This window comes from Leptodactylus fuscus, chromosome 5 (genome assembly GCF_031893055.1).
Source record: "Leptodactylus fuscus isolate aLepFus1 chromosome 5, aLepFus1.hap2, whole genome shotgun sequence".
In the NCBI taxonomy this organism is placed as follows: Eukaryota; Metazoa; Chordata; class Amphibia; order Anura; family Leptodactylidae; genus Leptodactylus; species Leptodactylus fuscus.
The window spans coordinates 214,909,659-214,929,172 of NC_134269.1; the positions used below are offsets into that span (position 1 = coordinate 214,909,659).

General features: G+C 42.6%; 1 protein-coding gene across 22 annotated transcripts in view; it reads right to left on the bottom strand.

Moving 5' to 3' along the window:
* LOC142204081 (protocadherin gamma-C5-like) overlaps positions 1–19,514 on the bottom strand; it is a 290,042-nt gene that overhangs the window by 55,293 nt on the left and 215,235 nt on the right. For 2 of the 22 annotated variants that reach the window (XM_075275334.1, XM_075275330.1), the window contains exon 1: positions 16,786–19,378. The exons of 17 other annotated variants lie outside the window; for them this stretch is intronic. In XM_075275334.1, coding sequence (XP_075131435.1) covers positions 16,786–19,215 — 2,430 coding nt within the window. In that variant the 5' untranslated portion in view covers positions 19,216–19,378. Of the gene's footprint in view, positions 1–1,866; positions 4,600–8,399; positions 10,972–16,785; positions 19,379–19,514 lie in introns of those variants that run through there. 3 more of the 22 variants (XM_075275332.1, XM_075275329.1, XM_075275311.1) reach the window with 2 other exon arrangements.

Below are 19,514 nucleotides of genomic sequence, written 5' to 3' on the forward strand. Positions count from 1 at the left end.
CCTTATCTTAGGAAACTTGCAAGAGTAGTGTTGTATATCAGGTACACAATATGGAGACTTATATATCTTGGTTCTCGGCTCTATTGGACCCAAAGAAGTAAGTAAAACTGTAGCCATATAAGTGCAAGATCCTCCACTCACACAGGGGACTCATGTTCTCTCGCTCACTGGAGTTTCGGGGATCAAATCCCTGACGTTTCTCCTATCCTGTGGAGTGATGAGAAATACCTTTCTGAGATAGCCTCCTTATCATTTCCTCAGTTAGTTGTATTGTCTTATACTTTCCTTATTAATGTTTTTGCAGTTTACACACTATAAAAAGCTGAATGTATATCCACAAAGGAAACATATCTGTGTTGTAATGGATAAAAAGTGGATAAGTCTATGATCACATCTAGATAGAGTGAAGTTCACATCTGATATAGGCTAGATTAACATCTGGAAAAGCGAGGTTCACTTGTGAATAAGGATAGACTTACATCTGGATACGGCTAGGTTCACTCGTGAATACGGCTAGATTTACATCTGAATAAGGCTAAGTTCACATCTACAACAGGTTAGATTCACATCTTAATACGGCTAGACTTACATCTCTATCAGAGGTTCAACCAAGACACTACGGCACAAAGTCTGCCAAAAATTCTAGGCAAACAAGTCTTGCTTGTCCAGCCTAAGACTGCCCACTTGACAGTATAGAGCATAATTGTGCTGAAAATAACAGGAATGATGGGGGCAAAAGAAAGATTCCAACTATGTCAGAGTTAGTGAAGGGGCACCTAGTGAAAGATACAAAGAGTTGGAGTTGGAGGAGGTGTTGGAAGGTCCATTAAGTATGCCCTTGTTCCTTATTAGGGTTGAGCCGATCTTGAGATGTCAAGATCGATTTTAAAATCCGATTTCCGATCATTTTCCAGCCGATCTCGATCCTGATCGCGATCGGGAAATTTGCTCGATCGCTGATCGGAATCCGATCTTTTCTGAACCCGATCCTCAACCCTAGTCAATGCTTCTCTATGGGAAAAGTCACTTTTAGGGTTGAGCCGATCTTGAGATAACCTCCGATCTCGATCCCGCTGGAAAAGATCGGGTCGGAATTTCGATCGCGATCGTGAAATTTACTCGATCGCCGATCGAAATCCGATCTTTTCCGATCCCGATCGCTCAACCCTATTCCTTATACAACATAGAATTAGATACAAATTTCTATAGAAACTTAGAATGAATAAAGCCTTTCTACCATATATTTCCAGTATCATTGGTCAGCTCATACCAAAAATGTTCCATTAAGTTTATTTTTCCATACAATATAGCAAATCATTGATGCCCAGAAGTCATTGTCAACTATTTGGCAAACTGAAAAAAATACGGAGGTACCGCCTGTAAGATGGAGTTATCTACTTTGTGAGCCCACCGTAGTATATACTGTAGTAAATCATAAATCATCCTAAATCCACACAGTCATATTATTAGCAACAACCTCCTATAAGAGATGAAGACCCTATATACAGTATACAGAGCCCATCCAACAAGGCCATTCCCTGTGCTAAACCTACATATTAACCCTACGTACAACCAGGTTATCACAGGGAGTCTCCTATCTATATATAAAGGTAAGAGCATTATATTTACTTGTATACAGTACATATATGATACATGTGAGATGCCAATAGGGTATAATATAGGTAGCAACAAAAATTTGCTTTGCAGAACATTCACATTCTATAACCAGAACCTGATAAAAAGACCATAAAGGAGAAGGAAACTATCAATGGACATGGAACCTGCAAAAGTGTAGTAACCTCGTATATACAGGACATATACAGGTATACAGAGCACAATAGTAAGCGAGAGGCATCAGTGTCTCACCTGGCTAGAGTCATTGACCCAACTGGAGTCAGAGGACGGGTTTGTATGTTCAGCCATTCCAGATACATGCGGCTCATTTACAGATTTAGTCAATGTAAAACCTGCAATATCTGTAGTAGGGGGGAAACAAGCGGGATAACAAGACCCCGCAGCATCTGGTGGAGCCATCCGCACCTCCATGTACTTCAATGTCCCATCTGTGTTCAGGTAAAGGGTGGGCTTGTACTGATCCATATAGGTGGGAGAAAGGGATTTGTCAGTAAAGCAGAATCCACAGCCAGAACCATAATTCCTTCTAAGACACCTGACAAGTAATATAGTAAATGTCACCAGAAACACTGCGCTGATGGCCACAAGGGAGACAATAAGATAGAGGGTCAGGTCTGGAGTAGATTTGGCATTTGGAAGAAAGTCTTGAGATCTGGGACTTTCCTGAGAAACGGTGTCTAATATATTCACAATGATAGTGGCTGTAGATGTCATAGAAGGTTCCCCATGGTCACTGACTACAATCACCAGGCAATGCTCCGTGTTATCCGTCTCGTGTAACCCTCGCAGAGTCCGGACTTCTCCTGTGTATTCAGAGATGTGGAATAAAGCAGGACTGGCTGTGTGAACAAGACTATAGAGGAGCCAGGCATTGTGGCCAGAATCTACATCCACTGCGGACACCTTACTGACTAAATACCCGGCCACAGCAGATCTGGGAATGGTCTCCTGAGCCGCGGTCTCCCCCGTATTCTCCGGGTATAAGATAGTGGGAGAGTTGTCATTGGTATCCAGAATAAATAGGAAGACGGAAACATTGGAGGACAATTTTGGAGATCCAGAATCTTCCACCCGGGCTGTGATCTGCAGAACCTGGAATTGTTCATAGTCAAAAGACCTTTGTGCATAAATATTCCCGGTGTCGGAGTTAATGTAGACGAATGAGGAGACGGGAGAACCATGGATGTGACTGTCAGCGATGGAGTAGATGAGGTTCGCATTAGCTCCCTCATCCAGATCTGCGGCAGATACCGTACATAACAGTCTGCCCGCCTCGTTGTTCTCTGCTATGAAGGCATTGTAGACATTGTGTAGAAATGCTGGAGGATTATCATTAACATCCGAGATATTAAGGCTGATTGTAATGTGGCTGCCGAGAGATGGAGACCCCAGATCAGAGGCCGTCAGTCTAATAGTATATTGTGAGAGCTTCTCCCTGTCCAGAGGTCCACTGCTGACCAGAGCGTAACGCTGCGACATGGGCTGGATTTTGAAGGGTAAATTTGGTGACACCTCAAGTTTTATTTCTCCATTTTTACCAGAATCCTTGTCTCTTACTGTGATCAGACCAACCACTGTGCCTATCGGGGCGTTCTCGGGAACCTTATTATTTTTAGATATAAAACTAATTTCTGGGGTGTTATCATTGACATCTTCTATCTCCACCTGGACAACGCTTCGACCCTCTAATTTGGGTGACCCTTTATCTACAGCTTTGATAAACAGCTCATACACTTTGGCACCTTCATAATCCACAATCCCTTTATTGAATATTTTTCCTGTTGTGGGGTCTAGATCAAATATTTCCTTTGCAGCCTCTAAAGTTCGATGATCAAAGGAAAATGTGAATTCACTGTTTATTCCTTCATCTAGATCTGTAGCATTAACTCGTAAAATGGTTGTTCTCAATGGGATATTTTCGGGGACACTCACCCTATATAAAGACTGATCAAATACTGGAGGATTATCATTGATATCTAATACAAGGACAGTGATCTGAGTGGATCCGGATCTGGCCGGTTCTCCTCCATCTATAGCCGTGAGGATGAGCTTGTGCTCCGCTATATCTTCTCTATCTAGAATTTTCTCTAATACTAATTCAGCAATGAGAGTCCCATCATTACGTTTCTTAACAGACAATGAAAAATAAGGAGTTGCTTTCAGGGTGTATTTACTGACTCCATTAATACCTACATCTAAATCCTGAGCATTCTCTAAAGGGAATTGTTCACCAGGACTTGTCACCAGTTCTGTAATTTTTATAATCTGATTAGTGGTTGGAAATATTGGAGAATTATCATTAATATCCAGAATGTCTATCTCCAGACTGTGCAGCTCCAGAGGGTTCTCGGCCACCACCTCTAGATGCAGCAGGCAGCTCAGGCTGGATCCACACAGGCTCTCCCTATCAATCCTCTCAGATACAACCAGAGCTCCATTCTTCTGCTCTATAGAGAATAATCTGCTGCTTCCCTCCGAGCCCAAACTCAGTCTCCTCCTGTGAATATCGGGCAGATTCAGCCCCAGATCCTGAGCCACATTCCCCACCACAGTCCCTGGATGAGACTCCTCAGCTATAGAATAACGCAGCTGCCCCGAGACCCAGCCCCAGCTACAAAGGAGAAGGGAGAAAGCTACTTGCCATTTCCAAGCCTTTACAAAGCTCTGCTTGTCCATATCTTATATCCTTCTTCTAAAATGTGCAGAAAATAATCCTCATCCCATCAATCCAAGTGTGTGAGCGGCAGAAATAGAAATCCTAGGCGAGGGAAAATCCTGGTTTTCCTGCATTGAAATCCTCGGCAGGGCTCTCATCGGAGCAGCAGCTCTTCTTTGTGTGAGAAGAAAGATGGGAGGTGAATCACTGAGCCAGGGGGAGGAGAGCGCAGGGCTCATAGGAGAGGGCCGAAATACGGATGACGTGCCTGCCCTCTCCTGGTCAATACTGATAAGTGCAGTTTGGAATACTTATATGAAACAAAAACTGTTCATATTTTCTGATTTTGTGACCTCCCTGATAGACAATTGTGATGATAAAACTTTGTAATAAAGAAAATACATGTATTATTAAAATAGAGAAGAGTGTCCCTATATACATAAAAATAATACATAGAAACAAAACTAAAGATTAGAATTAGGCTAGATGCATACGGTGTTACACAACACGGACTGTATATGGATCACATCCGTGTGCTGAGTCCACCATGTCTCCGCCGACCCACTTACTTCATCTACTGAGCTCGAGCTGTAAATCTGCCAGGTATAGGGCAGGCCATGAGTTTTGCTCCGGCCTCAGCACCCGGACCCCGTGATAATACATAGATGTGTGTATGGGGCCATAAAGATGAATAGGACATTGTGCTGACTGTCAATATACATCATACATATGGACTACAGTTATCTCCGACATCCAATACAGGGAATAGTATAGAAGATGTGGCGCCAAGAAGAAATCTCAAGGAGACTAATATGCCCATGTCTCGAGCTATATGTTTATCCTCAGCTGGATCAGACACTATAATGGGTCATTCATGAAGTTTTCAGTCATTAACTATTTGATATGAGAATCTATTTCTATGTATTTTATGCTTTGCAAAAAATCTCTATTGTTAAACAAAGCAGACGATATAAATATATATATATATAGGCGCAGTCCGGAGAAATATCATAGACCCCAATTACGTATGGCCTATATTATACTGCGATAATAAAACACATACATATGTAATGCAAGTAACTCTGTTCTAGAACTCAGTCTTGGAACAAGATCAAATGATATGTAGATCCAAAATTTCCAAAAGTCTCAGCTCACTATTTCCCACATCACTTTCCGCCCTTCCCTTCTATCATTCTTATACACAGAATCTGAAGTCCAGATATTTTCCTACTTTTCCCTTTTTACAAATGTATTTCCTCATCTTATTGACATTTATCAGTAATCGGTGAGAGATATCACAAGCACAAAGGCCTTGTCTGGAGCACAGTGGAGCCAGGAAATCCACCAGTGGGCTCTTGAGTCAGGTTGGACCCCCAGATCTTACCCATCATCTGAACTATACAACATATAGGAAGACATCATCTCAACCAGGCCTTGCATCTGTATAGCAAACCGGGTATATATATATTATTATATTATATAGACATAGTGGGTGGCCCGTCAGGCTGGTCCGAAACCGTCCTGCCCCAGTCACCATCATGTATCAGCATCATGTTGCTGCCTGAGGCCTGCTGCTGTATAAGCATGTACCCCCTACAAAGGTAAGAGGGCCCTAGTTCAAGGAAAGAGCCAGTCAGCAGACTACTGACAGGACACCAGGACAGAAACAGATGGTCGACCTCCCAAGATTCGTTTCTTTCTTGATTCGGATGGATCAGGTCCCTGATTTGTTTCAGGTTCTACAAGTTTGAACATAACCGGAAGTGAAATTATTATCTAGACCCCAGAGTCTAATAACTGGAGACCTAGGGGACGTGTAACAAAAAATAGAAAAAAATCATACTTCTCTGCACCTTTTTGGGCCTCTCTCAGTCTCGCCCGGGGTCACCACTGAGACCAGTGAGTGGGCCTAGGTGCTGACATGGACCATATCACCAGGAGAGTGCCAGATGTTGTGAGGAGGCCCAAAATAATTTTTTAAAATATTTTTTTAAGTTCTTTTTTCTCACCTCCCCTGGGCCACCACCTATTATACTTTGAGTATAATGTTTTACTGCAATGCAGGTTGTGATGGCCATTTTAGTTTATCCAAGATGAATCCCCATTTGTTAAAAAGTTAACAGTTTGGGTCACACCGGCTCGTACTGAAGCGATCCGTCCATCTCTAGTCATCGTATATGTTGATGATTTATATTTCATATCCATACCGCTAATATATAAATACATATATCAGTTTCATCACTTGCTTGCTAAGTATTTAGCCCTGTATAACTGGTTTACCATCCATTATATATATATATATATATATATATATATATATATATATATATTTTCCTATTACCTTCCATATCCATTATATACTTTCAGAATGGACCATTATTGCACAGCACTCCCAGCAAGGTGCCTTGGAATCCCATCGGGGGCCACTACACTCTGGTTGGGAAGATGACCGCAGGCCTTATTGTAACATTATCCACGTCCTTAGGACATTTTTGGTCTTTTGGTAAACATTAGAGATGAGCGAGTAGTTAAATGCTCGATATTCGTTTCAAGTAGCCTCTCAATATTCGACTACTCGAATCGAATATCGAATCCTATTATACTCTATGGGGAAAAATGCTCGTTTCAGGGGTAGGCAACGTTCGATCAAACTGAACTTACCAAGTCCATGAGTGAGGGTCGAGCTGGATTCTCCAAGAAGTCTTCTCCGCACAGCGTCTCTGCGTCGTCATCCGGCAATGAATTCACTCTGCCAGGCATCGGGCCGGACAGAGCCGACTGCACATGCCCGCATTACAAGAAAATGGCCGCTTACAGTCAAAGCGGCCATTTTCTTGTAGCACGGGAATGCGCAGTCGGCTCTGCCCAGGCCCGATGCCTGGCAGAGTGAATTCAGAGCCGGAAGACGCCGCAGGGACGCAGTGAGGAGGAGACTTTTAAAGGTAGGAGAAGAACCAGCGTTGATTGGCCGACTGTATAGCATTTGGCCAATCAACACTGGTTCTGCATTGAATTTTTCCATTCGAATAGCGAGTAGTATTCGATCGAGTACGAGTATTTCGAATACCATAGTATTCGATCGAATACCTACTCGATTAAATACTACTCGCTCATCTCTAGTAAACATTATTTGGTAGAGATTTCCATAAAAGGTTGGGACATACTGTTTTACAGTTTAAGCTACCAATACACAGGCCAGCCTCGAACACTTTTCTATCTTCTCCATCCATTTTGGGTTTTCTGCAGTTATTGTTACGAAGCTTTGTCGAGCTCATCCCCACTTAACTATGGATGACGCTTTCATATACTTTCCTACACTCCAGGAACATCCAAAAGGTTCTCAGGTTAACCTCCTGGAGTAGGCAAGAGTCCAGAGCTAACAGCCATTTTACATGTGACTTTAACACTTTATGTGCCAAAAAAGAGGCATGGTCAGCACCTTATGTCTTGGTGGCATGGCAATGTCAAAGATGGGGCCTGTCCTTGTCCAGAAGCCCATATGGCCTTGCCAGAAAACCTTCAATGTACATGCTGTAATACGGTATATGCTACAGCAAACCATAGGCCACGGTATAACGTCTCCGAAAGACTCACACTATCTAGTCTAGTAGGTAAGAACACATCTATAATATGGCAAGAAACAATAGGGATAATTGTAGGTTCTTGCAAAAATAAGACAATTGAATTTCCGGGGATACTTTAGTCATTTTAGATTTTACGTAGCACATTTACAACAATTTCCATGAGAGTAAAGTATTGTAATACTAACATACACAGACTATACAATAGATCAGATATAAGGCGCCCAAACACCACAGGTAGAAATATCCTGAATAGTTTTACCATACACAGTATACAGCAATACAAAAGTAAAGATTTTATGTAAATGTTTTCTTATCGGTTAGTTTACGGCTTGTAACTTGTATACTGAACCAGATTCTACGGTATATGACGGATTATAGTAAATACGGTAACGCCAATACACCGGTCAAGTATAACAATGTCCCTAAATATCTACAGACCTAGGACAAAACATCCTAAAGTCAGTGTAGTTATAAAGCTTATGAAAAGGGCTAAAATAACAGAAAATTTGTCCTTATTATCTCACCTGATCATGTTCATTGACCCAGTCTGAGCTAGACAAGGGATTTGGTTCCGATAATTGAGGAGGATTTTCAGGTTTACTCAGCGTAAAACCTGCAATATCTGTAGTAGGGGGGAAACAAGCGGGATAACAAGACCCCGCAGCATCTGGTGGAGCCATCCGCACCTCCATGTACTTCAATGTCCCATCTGTGTTCAGGTAAAGGGTGGGTTTGTACTGATCCATATAGGTGGGAGAAAGGGATTTGTCCGTAAAGCAGAATCCACAGCCAGAGCCATGATTCCTTCTAAGACACCTGACAAGTAATATAGTAAATGTGACCAGAAACACTGCGCTGATGGCCACAAGGGAGACAATAAGATAGAGGGTCAGGTCTGGAGTAGATTTGGCATTTGGAAGAAAATCTTGAGATCTGGGACTTTCCTGAGGAACGGTGTCTAATATATTGACAAGGATAGTGGCTGTAGATGTCATAGAAGGTTCCCCATGGTCGCTGACTACAATCACCAGTCGATGCTCCGTGTTATCCGTCTCGTGTAACCCTCGCAGAGTCCGGACTTCTCCTGTGTATTCAGAGATGTGGAATAAAGCAGGACTGGCCGTGTGAACAAGACTATAGAGGAGCCAGGCATTGTGGCCAGAATCTACATCCACTGCAGACACCTTACTGACTAAATACCCGGCCGCAGCAGATCTGGGAATGGTCTCCTGAGCCGCGGTCTCCCCCGTATTCTCCGGGTATAAGATAGTGGGAGAGTTGTCATTGGTATCCAGAATAAATAGGAAGACGGAAACATTGGAGGACAATTTTGGAGATCCAGAATCTTCCACCCGGGCTGTGATCTGCAGAACCTGGAATTGTTCATAGTCAAAAGACCTTTGTGCATAAATATTCCCGGTGTCGGAGTTAATGTAGACGAATGAGGAGACGGGAGAACCATGGATGTGACTCTCAGCGATGGAGTAGATGAGGTTTGCATTAGCTCCCTCATCCAGATCTGCGGCAGATACCGTACATAACAGTCTGCCCGCCTCATTGTTCTCTGCTATGAAGGCATTGTAGACATTGTGTAGAAATGCTGGAGGATTATCATTAACATCCGAGATATTAAGGCTGATTGTAATGTGGCTGCCGAGAGATGGAGACCCCAGATCAGAGGCCGTCAGTCTAATAGTATATTGTGAGAGCTTCTCCCTGTCCAGATGTCCACTGCTGACCAGAGCGTAACGCTGCGACATGGGCTGGATTTTAAAGGGTAAATCTGGGGACACCTCAAGTCTTATTTCTCCATTCTTACCCGAGTCTTTGTCTCTTACGGTGATGAAACCCACTACAGTTCCTATGGGGGCGTTTTCAGGTATTTTATTATTTTTGGATATAAAATGAATTTCAGGAATATTATCATTCGCATCTTCTATTTCGATCTGAATACGACATCTGCCCTCCAGCTTCGGGGCTCCTTTATCTATTGCTTTTATTAATAATTCATAACTAGTAGAAGTCTCAAAATCCACCGAACCTTTAATAAATATTTCACCCGTATTTGGCTTTATATCAAATATTTCTTTTGCAGAATTTGCTGTCCGTTGATCTATAGAATACGTGAACTCGCTATTTACCCCCTCATCGGAATCGGTAGCATTCAGCTTTATTATGACTGTATTTAAGGGCACGTTCTCCAGGATATTAATCTTATATCGCGGCTGATCAAACACCGGAGGATTGTCATTAATATCTAATACAATGACAGTGATCTGCGTGGATCCGGATCTGGCCGGATCTCCTCCATCTATAGCCGTGAGGATCAGCTTGTGCTCTGATTTTTCTTCTCTATCTAGAATTTTTTCCAGGACTAATTCAGCAATGAGATTTCCAGAATCTTTAGTGACAGATAATGAAAAATACGGATTTGGGTTTAGTCTGTACTGACTGATACTATTAATACCTACATCAAGATCCTGCGCGTTCTCCAAGGGAAATTGCTCACCTTGTACTGTTAATAATTCTGTAATTTTTACAATCTGATTTTTGCTTGGAAATATTGGAGAATTATCATTAATATCCAGAATGTCTATCTCCAGACTGTGCAGCTCCAGAGGGTTCTCGGCCACCACCTCTAGATGCAGCAGGCAGCTCAGGCTGGATCCACACAGGCTCTCCCTATCAATCCTCTCAGATACAACCAGAGCTCCATTCTTCTGCTCTATAGAGAATAATCTGCTGCTTCCCTCCGAGCCCAAACTCAGTCTCCTCCTGTGAATATCGGGCAGATTCAGCCCCAGATCCTGAGCCACATTCCCCACCACAGTCCCTGGATGAGACTCCTCAGCTATAGAATAACGCAGCTGCCCCGAGACCCAGCCCCAGCTACAAAGGAGAAGGGAGAAAGCTACTTGCCATTTCCAAGCCTTTACAAAGCTCTGCTTGTCCATATCTTAAATCCTTCTTCTAAAATGTGCAGAAAATAATCCTCATCCCATCAATCCGAGTGTGTGAGCGGCAGAAATAGAAATCCTGGGTGAGGGAAAATCCTGGTTTTCCTGCATTGAAATCCTCGGCAGGGCTCTCATCGGAGCAGCAGCTCTTCTTTGTGTGAGAAGAAAGATGGGAGGTGAATCACTGAGCCAGGGGGAGGAGAGCGCAGGGCTCATCGGAGCAGATCTCCAAACAATATCTGGATGACGTGGCTGCCCTCTTTTGGCCAGAAATGATAATTACAATATGGAGTCGATATGCTAAAGTGCAAAGCTATATTAGGAGCAAACTGAATGAAAAAAATTGTCTTTAGTGTGGACGTCTCGCTATCTTTGCATCACCTGACAAATAATGGGTCGATATGACATCTGTATTAATCTCACAATGTGCAGTAATATGTAACGGTCTCTTGCTTCAGTGAAGATCATGTAACCTTTATATATGTCTATGGTGCAATGCCCGTCTTAATAATAAATGTATATTTACGGTACCTATATACAGAGGCATCAGCTGGTGCAAATTCTGCAAATTCTACCCGGTACCATTTACAATAGTTGTAAATTTTATGGGGAAGAGGGACCTTTACTTCCTTTCAGGGTCCAGGACCCCATAAAAACTGCTACCTCTGCACCCCCTATAGCTACACCTTTGCCTCTATATGAACAGAAGGTAAATAATGCCAGTCCAAGATCTAATGTGCAGTAAAATTCCCAGATGTTTTGTAGAGATGAGTGAATTTTTCAAAAATTCGATTCGGCCAGTTCACCAAATTTTCCAAAACAATGCGATTTGATCTGAATTAATATACAGCGAATCTCGTTAAAAAGAAGCTAATTCCTGGCTGCGGAGAGTCGGTATAGTGGTGTAGGACACTGTGCCGTGCAATATTACATATGGGGAGTCCGCTCTGGTAGTGACACAATACAGTGATAGTGTAATAAACGCCAAGTAGAGTCTTTACAATATATAACTGCGCCGCACAACGATTAATGAGACCCCAATAATTTGCATTACACAGGTATGACCTATTGCAACCTGCAATGAGCAGCAGTGTCATGGCAGCCAGTGCAAGAAGGTATAGTAGGATTGTTCAATTAACCAGGCTGCAAAGACCTCCAATAAACCCTTGAATACGCTATATAAATTCCTCCCTATCCTTTCCCCGAACTTCTATTGAGCAAAATATTGGATTTCATGTGTTTTCTACCCCCACCCCCCCAGCGCCTGCACTAAGTACACTGGCAAATACCTGAATCCAAGATGGCAGAGGATATTACTAGGGTTGTGACATCACAGGTTCAGCTGGCTACTGATTGGCTGCAGGCATGGCATTGTGGGTGATCCCGCATTCCCAGAGTTCATTGCCCCATGTCCTAACATGAGCAGGAACAAATGTGATTTGTTGCCACAAAGCATGAGGAAATCCGGATTTGAGGGAATTGAATATTTCCTGAAATTCAGATCAAATTCCCCTTCGTCAGCTCAATTCCCTCATCTCTAATTGTAAATATTCAAAGGCCTCGCAACCTACTAAAGTGCCCTGTGGTCCAGTATATAGACATGATCCAGAAAAAGTTTCTGCAGGTAATGTTTCTGTAACATATGTATATATATATATATATATATATATATATATATATATATATATATATATATACAGTATATATATATATACACTCACCGGCCACTTTATTAGGTACACCATGCTAGTAACGGGTTGGACCCCCTTTTGCCTTCAGAACTGCCTCAATTCTTCGTGGCATAGATTCAACAAGGTGCTGGAAGCATTCCTCAGAGATTTTGGTCCATATTGACATGATGGCATCACACAGTTGCCGCAGATTTGTCGGCTGCACATCCATGATGCGAATCTCCCGTTCCACCACATCCCAAAGATGCTCCTCTATTGGATTGAGATCTGGTGACTGTGGAGGCCATTGGAGTACAGTGAACTCATTGTCATGTTCAAGAAACCAGTCTGAGATGATTCCAGCTTTATGACATGGTGCATTATCCTGCTGAAAGTAGCCATCAGATGTTGGGTACATTGTGGTCATAAAGGGATGGACATGGTCAGCAACAATACTCAGGTAGGCTTTGGCGTTGCAACGATGCTCAATTGGTACCAAGGGGCCCAAAGAGTGCCAAGAAAATATTCCCCACACCATGACACCACCACCACCAGCCTGAACCGTTGATACAAGGCAGGATGGATCCATGCTTTCATGTTGTTGACGTCAAATTCTGACCCTACCATCCGAATGTCGCAGCAGAAATCGAGACTCATCAGACCAGGCAACGTTTTTCCAATCTTCAATTGTCCAATTTCGATGAGCTTGTGCAAATTGTAGCCTCAGTTTCCTGTTCTTAGCTGAAAGGAGTGGCACCCGGTGTGGTCTTCTGCTGCTGTAGCCCATCTGCCTCAAAGTTCGACGCACTGTGCGTTCAGAGATGCTCTTCTGGCTACCTTGGTTGTAACGGGTGGCTATTTGAGTCACTGTTGCCTTTCTATCAGCTCGAACCAGTCTGGCCATTCTCCTCTGACCTCTGGCATCAACAACGCATTTCCGCCCACAGAACTTCCGCTCACTGGATGTTTTTTCTTTTTCGGACCATTCTCTGTAAACCCTAGAGATGGTTGTGCGTGAAAATCCCAGTAGATCAGCAGTTTCTGAAATACTCAGACCAGCCCTTCTGGCACCAACAACCATGCCACGTTCAAAGGCACTCAAATCACCTTTCTTCCCCCATACTGATGCTCGGTTTGAACTGCAGGAGATTGTCTTGACCATGTCTACATGCCTAAATGCACTGAGTTGCCGCCATGTGATTGGCTGATTAGAAATTAAGTGTTAACGAGCAGTTGGACAGGTGTACCTAATAAAGTGGCCGGTGAGTGTATATACAGTCCTATGAAAAAGTTTGGGCACCCCTATTAATCTTAATCATTTTTAGTTCTAAATATTTTGGTGTTTGCAACAGCCATTTCAGTTTGATATATCTAATAACTGATGGACACAGTAATATTTCAGGATTGAAATGAGGTTTATTGTACTAACAGAAAATGTGCAATATGCATTAAACCAAAATTTGACTGGTGCAAAAGTATGGGCACCCTTATCATTTTATTGATTTGAATTCCCCTAACTACTTTTTACTGACTTACTGAAGCACAAAATTGGTTTTGTAACCTCAGTGAGCTTTGAACTTCATAGCCAGGTGTATCCAATCATAAGAAAAGGTATTTAAGGTGGCCAATTGCAAGTTGATCTCCTATTTGAATCTCCTCTGAAGAGTGGCATCATGGGCTACTCAAAACAACTCTCAAATGATCTGAAAACAAAGATTGTTCAACATAGTTGTTCAGGGGAAGGATACAAAAAGTTGTCTCAGAGATTTAACCTGTCAGTTTCCACTGTGAGGAACATAGTAAGGAAATGGAAGACCACAGGGACAGTTCTTGTTAAGCCCAGAAGTGGCAGGCCAAGAAAAATATCAGAAAGGCAGAGAAGAAGAATAGTGAGAACAGTCAAGAACAATCCACAGACCACCTCCAAAGAGCTGCAGCATCATCTTGCTGCAGATGGTGTCACTGTGCATCGGTCAACTATACAGCGCACTTTGCACAAATAGAAGCTGTATGGGAGAGTGATGAGAAAGAAGCCGTTTCTGCACGTACGCCACAAATAGAGTTGCCTGAGGTATGAAAAAGCACATTTGGACAAGGCAGCTTCATTTTGGAAACAAAAATTGAGTTGTTTGGTTATAAAAAAAGGCGTTATGCATGGCGTCCAAAAAGAAACAGCATTCCAAGAAAAACTCTTGCTACCCACTGTAAAATTTGGTGGAGGTTCCATCATGCTTTGTGGCTGTGTGGCCAATGCCGGCACCGGGAATCTTGTTAAAGTTGAGGGTCGCATGGATTCCACTCAGTATCAGCAGATTCTTGAGAATAATGTTCAAGAATCAGTGACGAAGTTGAAGTTACGCCGGGGATGGATATTTCAGCAAGACAATGATCCAAAACACCGCTCCAAATCAACTCAGGCATTCATGCAGAGGAACAATTACAATGTTCTGGAATGGCCATCCCAGTCCCCAGACCTGAATATCATTGAACATCTGTGGGATGATTTGAAGCGGGCTGTCCATGCTCGGCGACCATCTAACTTAACTGAACTTGAATTGTTTGTCCAAAATACCTTTATCCAGGATCCAGGAACTGATTAAAAGCTACAGGAAGTGACTAGAGGCTGTTATCTTTGCAAAAGGAGGATCTAATAAATATTAATGTCACTTTTCTGTTGAGGTGCCCATACTTTTGCACCGGTCAAATTTTGGTTTAATGCATATTGCACATTTTCTGTTAGTACAATAAACCTCATTTCAATCCTGAAATATTACTGTGTCCATCAGTTATTAGATATATCAAACTGAAATGGCTGATGCAAACACCAAAATATTTAGAACTAAAAATGATTAAGATTAATAGGGGTGCCCAAACTTTTTCATAGGACTGTATATATATATATATATACAGTATATATATATATATATATATATATATATATATATATATATATCTTTTCCTACTACAGGAACATGTAATAACTGAAGATATCAACTTATCAACATCTTTACATGATATGCCATCTCAGCTTGGGTTCACATCTCCGTTTGGAGACTCCGCTGCGGTGACCACCAAAAATCAAAAGTGCAGTAAGTCCGACTTTTTCATCCATCGGCACCAGTTTAAAAGAATGTACACCAGATAGATCCTATTATAGTCAATTGGGTCTATCAGGCACTGTTGGTGCCCTATGTTTTAGTGGTCTATCTGTCCGTTGTTCTGGTCCTACGACAGACCAGAACAAGGGATAAGGGTGCAGACGTGAATATGGCGTCAACAATGTGTCAGTTATTATATTATCTGTGAATTGTAGCTGACGGCAGACCTAAAGCAGGTATGGACTGGCTCCAATTGGAGGACGGTGGCGGCATTATCAAGAGACTTGGGCCTCCAACCTCTTAAACACCAGTTAAGACAATACATATAATTAAGATCCGGCCAGTTTACTCGTGCCGATGATTACGCTTGTAGCTTGTAGGTTACAATGGAGGTGCATGGCCCTCAACGCTTGGCTCATGTAGACTAGCGTGAGAATGCCACTCTTCGTAAAGATAACCCATAGTTCTCGGGATCCAAGGAAAATTTCCAAAGGAGCAAAAGCCAGATAAAAAATATGGAACAAGAGGAGACATAGTCACACCGTGAATCCATAAAAGTATAAGTCAACGTCTTATAAGAGTGTTAGAGAGAACAAAATCTTTCCAAGGTGGGTATCCCCAGTACAAGCTGACCATAAGGGAACCTTTGTCTGTATGACTTCAGAAGCATACACAGGTCCAGAGCTATAATATGGCCTTGTGAATAACGTCTTACATTTTTATCGCAATGAGTATACAGATATCCCGGTTTGTCATATAAAGACTATCTAAAATCTGTACAGACAATGATGGCGGTATTACGTATCCTTAGCACACTCCGATAATCTGAAACATCACAGTCAACGCAGGGATCCTGAATTTAGTATTGACCTATGACCTGGTCTAATCTTATATCTCCGGCCGATGTAAATATTTTATAGGTCATAAAAATATAGATATAAAACAGCGAAACCATCTAGAAGTGAATACCAGATGAATATCCCAATAAAGTAAAAATAAAAACTGTCCAACTAAACCACAACATGGACCAGGTCAGAAGACACCGATTTCCAAATGCAGAAATACAGAAAGATTAAGAAGTCGGATTTTTTGTACACATTATAATAAATCTAAAAAAATAATCACCAGGAAAAGAGAAAATTCTAGAAAAAAATAAAATGTCACAATGTATAAAAGAAATCTCACCTGATCCGATTTATTAAAGTAACTGGAATCAGCAATAAGTTCTGGCTGTCCGACCATGTCATTCATCTGAGTCTTAGATAATGTAGAATGAGCGATGTCTACAGGGGGGAAACAAGCGGGATAACAAGACCCCGCAGCGTCTGGTGGAGCCATCCGCACCTCCATGTACTTCAATGTCCCATCTGTGTTCAGGTAAAGGGTGGGCTTGTACTGATCCATATAGGTGGGAGAAAGGGATTTGTCAGTAAAGCAGAATCCACAGCCAGAGCCATAATTCCTTCTAAGACACCTGACAAGTAATATAGTAAATGTGACCAGAAACACTGTGCTGATGGCCACAAGGGAGACAATAAGATAGAGGGTCAGGTCTGGAGTAGATTTGGCATTTGGAAGAAAGTCTTGAGATCTAGGACTTTCCTGAGGAACGGTGTCTAATATATTGACAAGGATAGTGGCTGTAGATGTCATAGAAGGTTCCCCATGGTCGCTGACTACAATCACCAGGCGATGCTCCGTGTTATCCGTCTCGTGTAACCCTCGCAGAGTCCGGACTTCTCCTGTGTATTCAGAGATGTGGAATAAAGCAGGACTGGCCGTGTGAACAAGACTATAGAGGAGCCAGGCATTGTGGCCAGAATCTATATCTACTGCGGACACCTTACTGACTAAATACCCGGCCGCAGCAGATCTGGGAATGGTCTCCTGAGCCGCGGTCTCCCCCGTATTCTCCGGGTATAAGATAGTGGGAGAGTTGTCATTGGTATCCAGAATAAATAGGAAGACGGAAACATTGGAGGATAATTTTGGAGATCCAGAATCTTCCACCCGGGCTGTGATCTGCAGAACCTGGAATTGTTCATAGTCAAAAGACCTTTGTGCATAAATATTCCCGGTGTCGGAGTTAATGTAGACGAATGAGGAGAAGGGAGAACCATGGATGTGACTCTCAGCGATGGAGTAGATGAGGTTTGCATTAGCTCCCTCATCCAGATCTGCGGCAGATACCGTACATAACAGTCTGCCCGCCTCGTTGTTCTCTGCTATGAAGGCATTGTAGACATTGTGTAGAAATGCTGGAGGATTATCATTAACATCCGAGATATTAAGGCTGATTGTAATGTGGCTGCCGAGAGATGGAGACCCCAGATCAGAGGCCGTCAGTCTAATAGTATATTGTGAGAGCTTCTCCCTGTCCAGAGGTCCACTGCTGACCAGAGCGTAACGCTGCGACATGGGCTGGCATGTAAAGGGTAAACCTGGGGACACCTCAAGTCTTATTTCACCATTTTTACCAGAGTCTCTATCTCTGACTGTAATAAATCCGACCACCGTCCCTATGGGGGAATTTTCAGGAACCTCCTGAATTTTAGATGTAAAGATAATTTCTGGAGTGTTATCATTGACATCTCTCACATCCACCTGAACCACACATCGTCCTTCCAGCTTAGGCAATCCTTTGTCTGCTGCCTTGACGAATAATTCATAGGATTTGGACACTTCATAATCCACAGATCCCTTTACAGTAATTTCACCAGTTTGTGGATTGATATCAAATATTTTCTTTGCCGATTCCAGAGTATGGTGATCAAAGGAATAAAAAATCTCACCATTTGCTCCGTCATCCAGATCTGTGGCATTTAGTTTTAGGATGACTGTAGTGACAGGTATATTTTCTAGAATTTCTACCTTATAGTTAGATTGCTGGAAGATGGGAGGATTGTCATTAATATCTAAAACCATAATTGTTATCTGCATGGATCCGGATCTGGCCGGTTCGCCCCCATCTATAGCCGTGAGGATCAGCTTGTGCTCGGCTTTCTCTTCTCTATCTAGATTTTTTTCCAGGACTAATTCAGCAATGAGAGTCCCATCATTACGTTTTTTTTCTAATAAAGAAAAATATGGATTCTGGTTCAATCTATACTGACTAACACTATTTTTACCTATATCCAGATCTTTGGCAGCTTCCAGAGGGAACTGAACGCCTGGACTTGTAAGCAGTTCTGTAATCTTTATAATTTGATCAGAAACTGAGAAAATAGGTGAATTATCATTAATATCCAGAACGTCTATCTCCAGACTGTGCAGCTCCAGAGGGTTCTCGGCCACCACCTCTAGATGCAGCAGGCAGCTCAGGCTGGATCCACACAGGCTCTCCCTATCAATCCTCTCAGATACAACCAGAGCTCCATTCTTCTGCTCTATAGAGAATAATCTGCTGCTTCCCTCCGAGCCCAAACTCAGTCTCCTCCTGTGAATATCGGGCAGATTCAGCCCCAGATCCTGAGCCACATTCCCCACCACAGTCCCTGGACGAGACTCCTCAGCTATAGAATAACGCAGCTGCCCCGAGACCCAGCCCCAGCTACAAAGGAGAAGGGAGAAAGCTACTTGCCATTTCCAAGCCTTTACAAAGCTCTGCTTGTCCATATCTTATATCCTTCTTCTAAAATGTGCAGAAAATAATCCTCATCCCATCAATCCAAGTGTGTGAGCGGCAGAAATAGAAATCCTAGGCGAGGGAAAATCCTGGTTTTCCTGCATTGAAATCCTCGGCAGGGCTCTCATCGGAGCAGCAGCTCTTCTTTGTGTGAGAAGAAAGATGGGAGGTGAATCACTGAGCCAGGGGGAGGAGAGCGCAGGGCTCATAGGAGAGGGCCGAAATACAGATGACGTGCCTGCCCTCTCCTGGTCAATACTGTATATTACATTTGTATAATCCACTCACT